The 16,174-nt window shown below is 59.1% G+C and overlaps 1 protein-coding gene across 2 annotated transcripts in view; it reads left to right on the top strand.

The window, feature by feature from the left end:
* WNT4 (Wnt family member 4) overlaps nt 1-15,494 on the top strand; it is a 28,994-nt gene extending 13,500 nt beyond the window's left edge. The window contains exons 2-5 of one of the 2 annotated variants that reach the window (XM_018055379.1): nt 2,123-2,358; nt 11,563-11,694; nt 11,814-11,956; nt 12,583-15,494. In XM_018055379.1, the coding sequence (XP_017910868.1) occupies nt 2,123-2,358; nt 11,563-11,694; nt 11,814-11,956; nt 12,583-13,050 (979 nt within the window). In that variant the 3' untranslated portion in view covers nt 13,051-15,494. The remainder of the gene's footprint in view (nt 1-2,122; nt 2,359-11,562; nt 11,695-11,813; nt 11,957-12,582) is intronic. The other variant, XM_018055386.1, reaches the window with a different exon arrangement.

Genomic DNA, 16,174 nt, shown 5'->3' with positions numbered 1-16,174 from the left:
TGGTGTGATTTTCTATCTGGGTACCATGCATTTATTCATTCCTTCACTGGGCAAACAGATGTCAAGTTCACACCCCATCATCTGAGGCCTGGCTCAGACCATCTTTCACACACAGGATCCCTGTAGTGGCCTAACAACGGTTCCTTGACTTGGCCACAACTGGTGGTCACCCCCTCACATTATAGGTGGGAAAACTGAGTCCCAGAGCAGTGACCTTCCCCCTTTGTCTTTCTTCTGATAGAAATCTGTACAGCTTCCCTTTTGAGACGCACCAGCATCTTCACCTCCACCCCGGGGAACCACTGCTCCTGCCTCAAGGAGGCCTGGGTTGCTGGGCTGGTTCACTGTAGAGTCTGGTGCAGCGGGACACCTCCTCTCTTTATATTCAGAGCCCCTGATCTGTGAGGTTGGGGCTGAGGCTGAGGGTAGGTAGAGCTGGGGTCTGAGTCTCCTGTGGGAAGTTGGTGGGAAGGTCCCTTTCCTTCCCTGAGCTGACCAGTAAGATAAGGAGTCTGGACCAGACCAGCTGTCTCATTCCTGAAGGCTGTGATTCTGTGCGCTCTGCTCCATCTCCAAGAACCTGGGAGGCAGCACCTGGCAGCCCTGCCCTAAGCGGTGGCAGGGGCACCTCCCAGTGAAGAGGCAGAAAGGGAGGCAGGGGAGGAAAAGGAGACCTTCCAGAGTCACCGCTCAGCTCTCCTTCCACCATCAGGCTGCTACTTGTGCGCCTACTACGTGCACTGGCCTCAGCCAAGGATGCTGGGATGGGTGGGTGGGGACAGGTTCAGGGGTGGAGTTTGGAGCACAAGCCTCGGGGTCATCCAGACCCAGATGCAATGTAAGGCTGCTCTTCCTTACAAACTGGGTGACTCCGATGGCCACCTCCCTGCTTTGAAACACGACCTGACACATAGTAGGTATTCAGTGAATGCACACTCTTCCCTTGAGAGAGAAACCCCTTTTCTTCCTCACAGGGTCTTTCCCCAGCTCTGCTCCCACCCCAGTGAGCGTCCTCGTATCTTGCTCCGGGGCCCCTTACATCCAGGCCCACATCACAAAGCCATCGTCATCAGACAGGGCAGAGCCCTCTGGGGCCCTTATGGAGGAGGACAAGCAGGGGAAAGGCCCATGGGGTCAGAGGGGTCTGAAGCTCGGCTCTGTCACTTGCTACCTGGATCCCCGTGGGCATGTCACCCTCTTAGCCTTTATGTTGGAGTCCATGAAATGGGCACAATGTTTGTCAACTCATAGATTGGGGGTGAAGTGGGTTTGATCCCTGGTTGGGGAACTAAGGTCCTATGTCCCATGTGGTGTGGTCAAAAGATTACGAAGTCAAACAGTCATGCTCTGTCTGTTGAAATGGATGCAATGAAGCCCCCTCTCACATGCGCCTGATCGCAGAGTGCCTTGACAGAAAGCCGTGTTATCTGGCCTGGGATCCCCTTCCAACACTGTGAGGTGGGGCAAGTGCTGGTGCCTCCTTCCCGGGCGGTAAAGAATCCAGAGGCTGAGCGGGGAGCCCGGCACACTTTGTTTTCAAAGCTCACACTCCTTCATCGCCGTCCCCAGTCCCGAGTCCTCACTGTACGCACTGTCCTAAGGGCCACCACTGTGATGCTGGTCTCTGCCTGGGGTCTGGGAAATGGCTGGCAGTGAGGATCGCGGCCGTTGGTTAGCCAGAAGGTGGGCTTAGGTTGCGGGGGTCCCTGCCTGGGGATGAGGGAAAGAGACGCAGACCAGACAGTGGCTCCAAGGCTCCCAGACAGAGAGCATCTCGACATGCAGGGACAAGATCTGGTGTAACATCGGGGCCCAGATGCCCATGGCCCAGGGGGCCCCCAGGCGGGGAGGCATCCCACGGAGGCTGTCAGTGGCTCTCCTAGGGCCTCCTTTAACTCCAGCCGAGATGGAGGCCTTGTACAAGACAGCCCTTCCCCACTTCCGCCCCCCACCACCCAGGCAGGAGGGCTGTCCCTGGACCCAGAGAGAAGCCAGGGCCTCATCGCTGGGACACCTGGCTCCCAGAGCCCTGGACAGGGCGGAGGGCCTCCGCCTGGGTGTGGAAGGAGGGGGGCAGGCTCTCTGCCTGGCGTCCCACCCCACCCGACCCCGCTCTCTGCAGGTACCTGGCCAAGCTGTCCTCAGTGGGAAGCATCTCCGAGGAGGAGACCTGCGAGAAGCTCAAGGGCCTGATCCAGAGGCAGGTGCAGATGTGCAAGCGGAACCTGGAGGTGATGGACTCGGTGCGCCGCGGCGCCCAGCTCGCCATCGAGGAGTGCCAGTACCAGTTCCGGAACCGGCGCTGGAACTGCTCCACGCTCGACTCGCTGCCGGTCTTCGGCAAGGTGGTGACGCAAGGTGAGGGCGGGGCTCATGGGGGTGCCGTCTCCTCGGGGGGCGGGAATAGGAGTCATGTGCTTGGGAGTGGCTTGACCGGTCCATCACTCATCACAGGATGGCAGGTGGAGGCCCAGGAGTGAGCAGGATGCAGCGGAGGCGGGGGTCGGAGGCAGGAGGGCCTTCCTTCGACACTGTAGCGCAATACCCCGGGCAGCATCTTCAGTCCTGGGGTCATCATCCTGTTTCAGAGTCAGAATCCAAGACTCGGGCAGGGGAAAGGATGGAGCTGCCTGGAGCTCCTCAGAGGGTAAACAGCAGAATCAGAAATGAGATCCGGGGCCTCCAGACCTCCAGACCTCCAGCCCCATGCCGTTCTTACCATAGCGCTCCGCCTGCCGTAGGCAAGACTGCCTCCTTTGTCCGTACCTTTGACAAACCCTACTGGGAACCTGACCATGCCTGGCTCTGAGACCCTGGGAAGACCACTTGGATCCTGTCCTCCCAGGCTCACGGTCAAGGTCAGTACTGACAGTCCAGCTGGGGCAGTGGCCCTCACACCCATAGCACCGGCAAGGGACCAACTGTTGAAGTGTTTTAAGTGATACCAAAGCATCTGGCCCCTTGAGACAGGCTTCCATCTTGCAAATGAAGAAAGCGCAGCACCCAGAGGCTAAGGCACTTGCTTACGGTCACAGAACTAAAAGCAGCCGAGCCAGGCCTTGAGCCCACAAGGTCCAGCTCCAGGTCCTATTCTGTCTTACCCACGGTGAGGGGACACAGGAGCCTCGGGAGCCAGGGGTGGAGCTTGCCCCAGCCAGGGCAGGTGCTCAGGGGGAAAGCTCCCCCAAGGAGGTAGGCCCTCAGCTGACACCAGGAGTATGAGAAGGCCTTCAAGCCAGAGGAAGGTGGGCCAGGGCATAGAGGACGCTCCAGGCAACTGGAAGGCTCCCCAGGAGGGCACCGGGTCAAGCTGCTGTCCTCCAGCGCACGCTGTGAACCAGCTTCCTCTTTTTCTACTACTTCCTGAGCGTGAAACTGACACTCTGGGCCACCGACTGTCCACGGGCCCCGTGATGTGCCTGGGCAGCAGGAGGGCGATCCTGGGCCAACCTTTGTCTTGGCACCTGTGATCCTGGAAGGCTGGGGCTGCCGGGCTTGTGGCAAACCATTTAGATGTTGTTGGAAACCAACTGCGATAGAAATTTGGAAGCCTTTCTCCTGAGAGCTGGCAGGGGCCAAAGAAGGCACGATCGTGCTTGGCCCAGCTGAATGTTGCTGCTTCGCGGAAGAAGCAGAGCCCCACTGCTGAGGAGTGCAGCCGGGGAGCTGAGGCCCTCCTAGGACCCGAGTGTCTGTCTGTCTGTCTGCTGAGGCCCAGATCCTAGGCTCAGCAGCAGACCCTGGGCCTAGGAAGCCCCTGGCACACAACAGGTGTTCTGGGTTTCAGGTGGGTTGGTGAATAGATGGGCAGGGTTTCACGCACCAGGTGCTCTCATACCCCCGTGCCTTTGCACGTGCTGTTTCCTCCACCCAGACACCCAGTCCTCTGTCTCCGCCAGTCTTTCTCTTTCTCCCTCCTCCAGTCTTCTCAGCTCCTGCAGGCAGCGGGGTTGCTTTGTTCCTCGGGGCTCCAGAGCTCTTTGTTCATGCTGGGGTTTTACCCCCCCTTTTTTGGTAATTGGTTTTTTTATATAATTTTGAACTTAGAGAAAATTTGCAACAATAGTACAAGGAATTCTCATATACTCTTTTTTTTTTAACGACTTTTTTCTGTTATGGGCCATTTTTTAAGTCTTCACTGAATTTATTACAATATTGCTTCTGTTTGGATCTTGGGCTGCCCTGAGGCGTCAGGGATCTTAGCTCTCCGATCAAGGATCAAACCCATGACCCCTGCACTGGAAGCTGAAGTCTTAACCACTGGACCACCAGGGAAGTCCCCCCATATACTCTTTATAAAAAGAGGATATGAAGGGTTTATTCAGTCAGCTCCCATCTTCCTTTTTTTTTTTAAACTGAGGAATAATTGACATGCATTATATTAGTTTCAGGGTATAATATAATGAGCCAATAACGTGTATATATTACAAAGTGATCACTACAGAAAGTCTAGTTAACATCCATCACTACACAGATGTAGACATTTTTTTCTTGTGGCGAAAACTTCTAAGATCTCCTTTCTTATCCACTTTTAAACATGAAGTACAGTATTACTATCTACAGTCACTACGCCGGACAGCACGTCCTCCTGATGCATGTGTTTTTATAACTAGAAGTTGGCACTTTTTGGCCCCCTTTACCCACCCCCTGCTTCTGCCTCTGGCGCCACCAATTTGTTCTCTGAATGTATGAGTTCTATTTTTCCTATGAAGAATTGCCGTAGCCTCTTTACCTAGATTCACCAGCTATTTACATTTTAACCCACTTGACTCATCAAATCCTCTCTCTCTCACTCCCTTAACACACACACACACACACTTTTGTCTCAACCTTGTGCTCCCACGTGGCTTTCAGTGCACCTTTCACACTGACCTGTGCTGGCTTCCTCCCCCACCCCACCCCCACCTCCATCCCTAAACCTTGAACTCTTTCAAGGCAAGACAGATGTCTCATTTACCGGCTTCCCAGCACATGGCCGAGCCTGGCATGGAGGATACAGTCGATGGATGCCATCCAATGGCAGAGAGCAAGTCAGGGCACGGACTCAAGGGGCAGAGGAGGGGAGGCGCGGATCGGTGCAGCCTGAAGCTGGTGAGGGACCCTGCTGAGAAGTGCTTTCCTCGCCTGTGTCTGCGCCAGGAACCAGGGAGGGGGCCCAGCCCTCCCAAGCAAGCTCAGGGAGACGCCGAGACTCCGACCAGGTTTAGCTGGAGCCTGCTCGGGATTAAAAGTCCAAGTGACTCAGTCAAGCGTCCAGTCTCCTCAGGGCTGAGTCAGGGTGGGCATTCACTGGGCAGCCACACCAGGCCATCACACTGGGCAGCCACAGCAGGCCATCACACTGGGCCATCACACTGGGCGGCCACACCAGGCAGCCACACCAGGCCATCACACTGGGCAGCCACACCAGGCCATCACACTGGGCGGCCACACTGGGCCATCACACTGGGCAGTCACACCAGGCAGCCACACCAGGCCATCACACCGGGCAGCCACACCGGGCCATCACACCGGACCATCATACTGGGCAGCCACACCAGGCCATCACACCAGGCCGCCACACCGAGCCATCACACTGGGCGTCATGTTCTGGAGGAGTCTGAGCTCTTTCCACCCGTCCATCTCCTCACTGTTGCATTTTCCATTTTCTTCCCTAGTAAAATGCCTCCTGGGAAAGCCTTACTCTATCCCCACTGAACAAGAGAAGGGACTCGTCCCTCTCAGGGTGACCGAGACGCTGGGGAAAGAGCGTGGGCAGCGTGGCCTTGGGGGAGGGACCACCCTCCGAGCCTCGGTGTCCTCACCCACCAGTGGGACCCTCCCCTGCGCTCACTCATAGCGTCGTCACCAGATACTGTGATTCGGGGCAGCAACTGGCCTGGGCAGGCCTCTCTCACAACTCCCAGGTTTTGGGGTCAGGAGGCTTGGCCGGTTACCAGATTCAAGAGCTGCCTGGCTGGGGTCATGACCTCACACCTGGAAAGGTAATAGATCACAGATCCCTCCAGGAGCCAGGCCATTCTTGGAGGAAAAAAGTAGCCCCATTTGTGGAGGGCACTGCCTCGCGTCCAACCACCCTCACGACAACTCCAAGTATGTAGTATTATTCCCACGTTACAGCTGAGAAAAGTGGTGCAGCAGGCCGAGGGTGTAACCCACCCAGATCCAGACCTGATCCAGGCAGAGGCCCGGGCAAAGTCCATCCCGTGCCCAAGCTTCAGCGGCATATCCCTTGGAAAGGTGGCTAGGGGGCAATCCTTGTCCCCGCATCAGGATTCAGAGATGATGTCTCCAAATCCCTGAATGACTCCTGGGCTGGGGACGGCGCTCTTACCGCCAGCGCTGCCCGAGGCAGCATGGCTCTAACCCTGCACCCCCGCTACCCCCCGGGCAGTGGAGCCCCTCCGCTCCTGGCCTACAGAGGCAAGACAGACGGTGACCCATGAAGACAGTGTGTAAGTCTGGGCCAAGGCATGTGCTCTGGGCTGAGACTATGCCAGGAGTTTGGTGAGGTCGGCAGGGGGCAGGGGGCGGCAGGAATGGGGCAGGCGGAGGTTCTTGGCAGGGCAGGCGCTCAGGGCCAGATGCGGGATGGCCTCTGTGCAGACTGGTCACTGCCGGATCCCTGCGCCTGGGGCAGCATCTGCGCATGTAACTGATAAACATTTGTGGAAGGAATGACGAACGACCAGGGCTTGAGCAGGGAGGGAGAGGTCGTGCGGTCCAGTGAAAGTTCAGGGTCACCGTGAACAGGATGGGCGGGGGTCTCCGAGCGGGGCTAGCCCGAGCAGGATGCGGAAAGGTGGGGAAGACACCAACCCCTCGGCTCCCCGCTCCTTCCCTCTGTGCAGGATGCTGGGGCCCCCCTGCCTCTTCACACCCCGCTCTGTGAGCTCCACCGCACCCCTGTCCCGAGAGAGCGGCCTCCCTGACCTCTGAGGCCCCGTCAGGCCCTGCCTGCCACCTGGTCAGGACAGGTGATGAGTCGCAGCCAAGAGAAGATTCAGCCCAGGCTGTCTTTCTAGTCCCTGAGTTCGAACATCAGGGCATCTTTTTTTTTTTTTTAGTTGTACTAGGTTTTAGCTGCATCACGTGGGATCTAGTTCCCTGACCAGGGGTCAAACCCACGCTCCCTACATTGGGAGCTCAGAGTCTTAGCCACTGGACCACCAGGGAAGTCCCGGTGCCTCTTCCTGGTGGCAGCATCAGGCTGGAGGTGGGGAGCAGATGCTTCTCTGGGCTGCGACTCCCTGCCACCTGTGCTCTCACCTTCGTCCTCCATGTTGACATCACGTTGGACCAGAGAAGGGGGCCTCTCGAGCCAGCCTTTGGTGCCATCAGATAAGTCACAGGAGGCCTAGGGAGGGGGTACCCCGGAGATACTCCACACTAGGGGTTCCTTGAGGACAGGTTCCTCTGGGCCTCCCTGGTGCTGGCACAGGGCCTGGCTCACAGCAGGTAACCCTCTGGTGAAGGAGGAGGTGTCTCCACCCTAAGGAAGCTTTCAGCCCAATGGCCAATATGCGGACAAGCAGCCCTCAGGGTATAACTGCCCTACCAATATTTGTTAGGGAATGAATAAAATGGCATTAATTTCACCCAACAGTAACATTCACAGTAGCTATTGTCTCAAGCTCCTACTCTGGGCCAGTGACTAAACATTTCCTGTGTTTGACGTCAGTAGATTTCCAGACCCACCTGAAGAGGTCAGGACGATGTCAGCCCCATTCTTTGGACACAGAAACCGAAATCTCACATCTAGGAAGTGACCAAGCCGGGACCAGACTTCAGGCCTGCCTGGCTGAGCATCCACGCTCCTCCCGATAACCCTTTCCATTTCCAGGGAGCCGGGAAAGGCCCGTCCCTGCCAGCTCTGTACTGGGAGGAGGTGAGGGATAGCGTGGCCCCTGGAGCTTCCCGTCTGGCTGCAGACAAGCCGCACAAGACACTCAGAAGACGGAACAGTCAGAGTGGACAGCCAGCCGGGGAGGGGGCCCGGGGGCCCGGGAATCCGTGATGGAGGGCGGGAGGAACTGTCAGGATCTGGCCTCCCGGGGCAGCGTTATCTTCCCCGTGTTAGAACTGGAAAAAGGCACAACACAGCTTTGTCCAGCTCCAGCGCCTTTACTCTTTCCCCTGTCCTACGTTGTGTTGTAAATCCAAAGAGGCTTCCTGGAGAAGGTTTCAAGAAAAACAAACTAACAGCTTTTGCCGACAAGATAGCAAAGGAAATTGGACAGTCAAGCGAGGGGCAGGGATGGGGAGAGACCAAGGTCAGGACTCTCTCAGAGGCCAGCCTGTCCTGCCCCTCCTCCTAGGACTCCTGCTGGACCCGCTTTGGAAACATGAGCTATGCTCGGAATGCCAGTGCCACCAGGACACCTGCCTGGTGCCCCAGGGCATCCCCGTGCCCACGGTTTCCTTTCCAGCCCAACTCAGCCTTTCTTCCAAACACTCCCTCCTGCTTAAACGCCCTTCCTTCCAACATCTGGGGAGACAGTGTGTGTGATGTGCTCGGGACAGCACAGGCCCCGGTTCCTGCTTGTCCACTGGCTGAGGGACCCTAGGCGAGCCACCAGCCTCATTTTCCCTCCAGGAGCAGAGCTGGAGAGAGCTGGGTGGCTCAGGTCATCATGAGCACATGGACAGGCCCTGGCATGTGGAAGGCCCTCAGAAAGGGTAGTTATCCCTGGATCCTGAGGACGACTCTGAATTTCCCAGCTGCAGGCAGCCTTCGCACCTTGGAAAAGAGGACAGTGAGGTGGGACCCAGAGGACGCTCAGGATTTAGACCCTTGGAGCCAGGGAAGGAGGTACAGGAAAGAGCAGGAAGAAAGGGGCTGGATGTGGAATGAAGCAAATGGCTTTATGGAAACGGCAGGAGCTGCGAGCAGCTGCTAGCACTCTCGAGTGCTCTGCCTTCCCCTCGCTGGCTCTGCCGTCCCAGGAGGACAAAGCCAGGACTGTCCTCCCCCTGCAGCTGGCATGCTCAAACCCTCAGACCAGGGAGCCGTCATCTACCAGGCCGCTGGGGAACTCCCCTCCGCGGCCCTCACCGCTGCACTGCAGTCCTTTTTCTGGGTCTCAGCAGTCTCTGCCCGGTGTCCCACTGGTGAGAAGCCTCCAGCCGGGACACAGGGGAGAAGCTGGGAGGAGCCACAGAGCTGGAGTCAAGGGACGGGGACTCAGGGCTGCCCAGAAAAGGCCGCTGCCGCTGCCATCAGCTCTCAACACACAGGGGCTTGGTCACATTCTCCAGCCCTGGGGGCGGGGGCAGTGGCGGGGTGGGGGCTCCCGATGCTGAGCACTGCTCACCATCCCCCCAGAAAGAACCCATAAAAGGAACTGGACAGGTCCCACAGCTCAGGGCTTCGTACACGGAGGTGAGAAGAGATGGGCTGTTTATTCCTGGGGACTCTGGGCTCCAGGGGGCAGGACTGTGTCAAGGTTGAAACGCTGGAGCCAGGCTGACCGAGTCTGATTCTGCCTCCCCCGCTTCCTGGCTGGATGTCCTTGGGCCAGTCGCTTCACCCTTCGGTGCCTCAGTTTCCTCATCTGTAAAATGGGGAGTAAAAGTCTCTACTTCACAGGGATGTTGTGTTCAGACACTGCGTGACACAGAGTGAGCTCTAATCTTCAGCTCATGCTATTATCTTCATTCCAGAACCTCTTCCGTTCCACCCAAGCAGAGAGAACCATAGTGCCCTTGCTCCAGAGGCCACAACAGGGGCCCTGAAGTTCTGGCAGATGGGTGTTGGCTGGGGATGAGGCGGAGGTCTCCCTGAGCACCTCACGGGGCGCCCTGCACCCAAGGCGACCAGCACGCAGGGGAGGAGGTAGGCCCAGAGCTTGGGGCAGGCTGGGGGCCGCCTGAGGGCCCAGAGAAGCAGAGGAGCCGGGACCGCGCCCGGCCAGGAGCTAGGGCCATCCTGCCGGTCCCTTCCACCCTATCTCCTGCCATCCCTTCCCCCTTGGTCTTTGGGGCAAAGATTTGTGCTGGTTCAGGCCTGGAAATACCAGGAATACCAGAAACTAAAGTCGTCTCTCTTTGGGCGGCCACAGCACAAAACCAACCAACATGATCCTGCTATTAACCTCGATTAACTTGGAGAGGATTCTGCCTCAGGCTGTCAGCCCCCGAGGCTCTGGCCAAGCCCCTCACGCCGGCCCAGAGTGGCCAGGCCACGGTAGAGGGCAGGCCGTGGGGAGTGGGCGGCAGGCAGGATCCCTCGCTCGAGGGCCGGACCGAGAACAGGGCGTCTTGAGCCACGGGGGCCAGGGCTGCCCCCCACCCCTGCCCACAGACGCGGGCACACAGGAGGTGATTGTTTCCGCCTGACCACGGCGACTGCTCCCCAGGGCAGCCGGGAGCACAGGCCTGGGTGTCGCAGAGGTAATTGCCAACCGCGAGGCCAAAGCCTGCCCCCTCCGCTCCTGCGGACACGGACACTCCAACAAGAGACAGAGGGACAGTCACGGGCACACAGAGGCCCTCACAGGGCCCAGGAGAGGTGCAGGGCCCGTCCGGTCACACACCCAGCCAGCCGTGCGCACACGCACTACACACACAGAGACACACACACACACACAAATATACCCCCTCCCACCACCCACACCCCCAGAAAGAGCCTACACAGCAGCTACACCCCCCGAGGCACAGTTCCTAGGAGGATGAAAACACCATTCAGGCGAGAGGCCGGGCAGACACCAAAATAGAACCACCAAGAAGTCAGGGGGCGGAAGGGAAGAGACAGGGAGCAGAGGCGGACTGACCGGAGCTCGGGTCCTGGTTCTGTCACTTCCTGACGGTCGACTGGGACCCACTTCCCCTGCCCAGACCCGCACCGGGCCGCCTGTGAAATGGTCAGCTCCCCGGAGGTAGAGGGCGCCCCCTCACTGGCAGTGGCCCTGCCTGGTAAGTGGTGGGGCCGTTGCTACTGCCATTTACCCTGAAAGGTCTAAGGAACCAAGGTGGTCTCAGAAATGGGCCCAGCCTCAGCGAGGAGGGGCTAGGGCAGCTCGACAGGGCAAGGGACCCCCTCGGAGACTTCAGAAGAGGCAAGAAGAGCCAGGCCAACAGGCCCGCCCCGGGACTCCTGCAGTCTCGGCACGTTAATGCACCTCTCCCTGCCTGCCCTGCCGCTCACAAAAGGACGCTGGCATCACTCATCTCCCGGAGAGGCCGTGAGAGCAGGATCTGGGGGTAGCTCAGAGCACTGAAGCTGGACCGGCGCCACTCAACTACAAGCCGCGTGGCCTGGGACAAGCTGGCTCATCTCTCTGAAAATGGGGATGACAGTTGTACTTACTGACGGGTGTGGGGCGGACAAATGCCCGGCACGTGTGAGGACTGTGAGGCAGTGCCTGGCGGGTGTCGGTGTCCGATCGTTGGTGTGCTGAGTGTCAGCTCAGCATAACCCGTGGCTCCACAGAGTCGCTGCCTCGCTGTCTCTCTCCCTGGCCGCCATCGTCCAGGAGGGTCCCATCGACCCCCCTCTATAAAAGAGGGTGCCAGGGGGAAGAAGTGCTGGGACCCAGCCCTGCCCCCCTCTGCCTCCCACAGGGACTCGGGAGGCGGCCTTCGTGTACGCCATCTCTTCAGCAGGTGTGGCTTTTGCGGTGACGCGGGCGTGCAGCAGCGGGGAGCTGGAGAAGTGTGGCTGTGACCGGACTGTGCACGGGGTCAGCCCGCAGGGTGAGTGGGGGCGCTGGGGAGGGCGTGACTGGGTGGCCGGGGGTGCATGGGTGGGGCACCTGGGCCAAGCCCTCACTCACCCGTGGTCTCGGGTGCCCCCCGCCCTGCCACCCACCCAGGCTTCCAGTGGTCAGGATGCTCGGATAACATCGCCTATGGGGTGGCCTTCTCCCAGTCATTCGTGGACGTCCGCGAGAGGAGCAAGGGGGCCTCATCCAGCCGGGCCCTCATGAACCTCCACAACAATGAGGCCGGCAGGAAGGTAGCGTGGGCCCCCCTCCCCGCCGGGAAAGGGCAGGCTCGGCAAGGGCCCCAAACACTCCCTGCCAGGCCCCTCCTGTGGAGCGGGGTGTGCGGCAAGAGGGCAGACAGGTGAGCAGGCCTCACGGAGTGTGAATGGCCATCCACATGCGTGTGTGCACACAGCTGTGTGTCTCCATCCCTCCGTCACACACACACCACCCACCCCTTGCTCTGCGTCCCTGCCAGGACCGTGGCCTTGACTGTGACACCGTCTGCCATCTCAATACCCACTCCTCGAGGGTCCTTGAGTGGCAGGTGCAATGCAGCCCTGTCCTTCCCCTCCCGTCAGCTGTCACTGGTTCCAATGATACTGCCCTCTGAAGGGTCCCTCCTCCATCAACCCTGCGCAGCCCCGACACCAAGGACAGTATCTTGGACTGTTCCCCACATAGCTGAGCAGCTCCTGTGGAATACAGAAGGGGCTTAAGACAGAGGAAGCGCCACCCTTTCTCCCATCCTGCGGTGTCCCAACCTCGCCCGCCCCCTTCCGCGGTCCACCCCCAGCCCCGGCGGCCCCTCCCCAGCCCCGCCCCCACCCCACCCCCAGCTCCTGACGGCCCTCTCACCTCCCCCCCCCCCCCGCAGGCCATCCTGACACACATGCGGGTGGAGTGCAAGTGCCACGGGGTGTCGGGCTCCTGCGAGGTAAAGACGTGCTGGCGAGCCGTGCCGCCCTTCCGCCAGGTGGGCCACGCCCTGAAGGAGAAGTTCGACGGCGCCACGGAGGTGGAGCCCCGCCGCGTGGGCTCCTCCAGGGCCCTGGTGCCGCGCAACGCGCAGTTCAAGCCGCACACGGATGAGGACCTGGTGTACCTGGAGCCCAGCCCGGACTTCTGCGAGCAGGACGTGCGCAGCGGCGTGCTGGGCACGCGGGGCCGCACGTGCAACAAGACGTCCAAGGCCATCGACGGCTGCGAGCTGCTGTGCTGCGGCCGGGGCTTCCACACGGCCCAGGTGGAGCTGGCCGAGCGCTGCAGCTGCAAGTTCCACTGGTGCTGCTTCGTCAAATGCCGGCAGTGCCAGCGGCTGGTGGAGCTGCACACGTGCCGGTGACCGCTGCCCGGCCGGCGCCCAGCGACCACCTCCTGGCCCCGGGGAAGGCCGATAACTTAAACAGTGCCCCCAGCCAGCCACCACGGCCCCAAAAGATACTGGTGGTTATTTTTTGTTTTGGTTTGGTTTTTGGGTCCCTTGTGTTATTTATTGCCCGGACCGGGCGGGCGGTCCCAAGGGCACTGACCATGGGGCCGCCCTGAAGCCAGGGCCTTTGTGGCTGCCACTGACCAAAGGGACTTTGCTTGCGCCTCTGGCTGTCCACATGTGGCCGCCGCTGACCACTCACTTCTTGTCTGTACCCGTTTTTCTACTTGCGGACTTCAGGTGGGTAACGGAGAATGTCCCAGCCACCCATGCCGACTGACCCTGCCGTTCAGGGAGAGGGGTGGCTGGGGAACAGTGCGGTCTTGATGGCAGCCTCATCCCGATACGCGGGGGCCCCTGGCAGCTTCAGCCTCATCACCCCTCAAGCCTCCGGAAAAGGAGTGGGTAGACACACCAGGTCTCCATGGGCAGCCAGCGGTTCAATCTCTGCAGGACCCTCTAGGCAAGAGCAGCAGATGAGGCCAGGACCAGCGCAGGCTGCAGCACCCCGACCCTCAGAGAGGGAGATGCGCCCCTTCCCCCAGTTCCCGGTCCCGCCCAGGCAGGAGTGCGGCTGCAGCCTGGATCAGAGACCCCCGGCTCAGCCTTCACAGTGACTCTTCACAGGGCTGCTCCTCCATGAGACCAAGAACGCTAATGTCATACGCGGGAAAGGGCCATGTGCAAAAGCCCTCACCTGACTTTCATTTCACTTTCTTAACCAAATCTGTTGAGCAAACACTGTTCTAGGCCCTGTCCTGGGCCATCTCACTGGATGACTGCGGCAGTCCTGGGAGGCCAACCAGACAGGGACGCACACTTGTGCTCGTTTCACAGGACAAAGGGCAAAGCTCGGCTGGGTCCAGGACCCATAGATGCCGACACGGAGCCAGAAGAGCTCTCCAGCCAAGCCTCCTCTTGGGAGCCTATTCCCAAAGTCCCAGAGACTGTAGGGCCCCCTTGGGTCGGAGCCTCAGGGACGGGACTCCAGCAGCGGGAGCCGCAGACCACAGGCCGAGCTGGAGCCCACGTGGTTCCCCAAGGAGGGCAGAGCCAGCTCGGAGTAAAGCGGGGGCCAGCAGCCAGGCTGACAAAGCAAGGTCTCAGCACGGAGGCACCCCTGCCCCCAGGTACTGTGGGGCCTGAAGCAGCGTCCCCAGAGCCAGCCCCACAGCCTAGGCCTGGCCCTGTGCACCCTTCAGACCATCAGGAGCCCAGCCCAGACGTCTGTGGGCAGGACCTGTACACAGCAAGCCCCGGCCTGACCCAGCTGCTTCTCAGGTGGGCTCCTGACCCCCTGGGGACCTCACTCCCAGCCCACTCTCCAAGCTGCCCCAACTTTGAGGCTTTCTGCTCCTGGTTTGAGGTCTTGAGGTTCAGGATCCCCCCTTGCAGGTTCTCAAGACTCCCGGTTGTTGCCTCCAAGATTCAGTATCTGAATTCAAAGCCCCAGATCCACAATACAGGCTCTGGCCTGTTAGACTCGCTTCTCCGGCCTTGAGGTTTGTACCTCCTGGCGTTGGCTCCCTCACGAAGACAAGGTCAACACCCTTGGCCCCTAGCCAAGCTCTCTGCTCAGTGTCCATCCGAAAAGAAGGCCAAAACCAAGTGAGATGCTGGACCCACATTCAAACGTAGGGATAATCTTGGGGCAGGCAAGCTCTGATGTGGATGAAAGCTGAGCCGATTGAGTGTCCCCACGGTTAGCTGCCCAGCTGGGCTCACTGCTCCTCTGGCGGGCTCTGTTCAGCTGTCTGCTCAGCGCCAGGGAAAAACACTATCCCTCACTGGCATGGGCCAGACCCACACAAAGGAAGCAGTGGAGACCCCTCCCCCACCCCAGGTCCTGTCCCCAGAGGCAGGGGAATAGATTCCGGCTGGATGCTGGTATGATATGGGCACTGCCCCAGGGAGAAGTCAGAGGGCCTGTGCTTGTTCACAGGCTTCATCTTTCCACCTACCAGGGGGCTCCTCAAAGCTGATCCTCCTGTGGCTCTGGAAGGGTGTAGCCTCAGTGAAGCAGACTCGATTCTAGCAACTTCTGCCCAGCCCTACCACTGCTGGGGTGCCACCAGCACCCGAAAGGGCTCCACGACTGCAGGAAAATGACTGACGCAGTCACCCACTCTGGAGGCTGGCCAGAGGGCCCAAGCCCTGCCCGAAACCCTCCCCACTAGTCTGATCACAAGGCAAGGTGTCCTCTGAGGCCTCAGGCTGGACTAGTCCCAGCTCTGGATGCTGCTACCCCCTGCTGCCCCCACCCCATGCCCTGACTTTTATACTAGGCTCCTTGCCTTTGTGACATCCTCATGAAATAGTCTGGTGCACAATAAAATGATTATTTCTTTATCTTGCAATTGTGGCAGTGACTTTTTTTTTTTTAGAAGAGAGAGCAGAGAGACTTGGTGAAGGACGTGGGAAAAGCAGATACACAGTAGCCAATTCTAGATATGGGGACCCTCTTTGCTCCCTCTCCTGTAAGTGGTTGGATGGCTCTAAGGACCTACCTGCCTGCTATCTGGAATTCACCTTTAACACCCAGAGGCTGTATCTGCATTTCACTGAGCCACGATCGACTGTTCAAACCTTGGCCTGATCCAAGGTATCAGAACCCTTCTTGGGCATTGATGTGAAAAGGAGGGACAGATATGAGGGTCAGAGGAGGGTTTGGTGAAGTGGTGGGGACTGAGGAGGTGGCGGACAAATGGAAAAAAAGCTAGTTCCTGCCTAAGGACACAAGTATTCAAGGCCTGTGGCTAAAAGTAAATTCCAAGATTGGAGCCCAGTCAGGATGAGGAGTCTGAATGGAAAACTCCACAGAACTCTGTCACAGCTATGGGCGAGGCCCAAGGTGGCCTCTCAGGAACCCAAGTCCAGTGGATGAAGTCTTCATCCTTACCAAGGGGGCCATGGTCCTCCACTCCCACCCCCACCCTGGATTTGTGCAGCAAATCCACACCAGCCTGGAAAACAGTGAGGCTGCTATGTGCTTGGCTTTCCAAACATTTAGTGGGGTATAAAAGGGCCAAAGCAAAGT

Source organism: Capra hircus, chromosome 2 (genome assembly GCF_001704415.2).
Source record: "Capra hircus breed San Clemente chromosome 2, ASM170441v1, whole genome shotgun sequence".
Taxonomy (NCBI): domain Eukaryota; kingdom Metazoa; phylum Chordata; class Mammalia; order Artiodactyla; family Bovidae; genus Capra; species Capra hircus.
The sequence above is the reverse complement of the archived record's forward strand: the minus strand, read 5'-3'. Positions and strand labels throughout refer to the sequence as shown.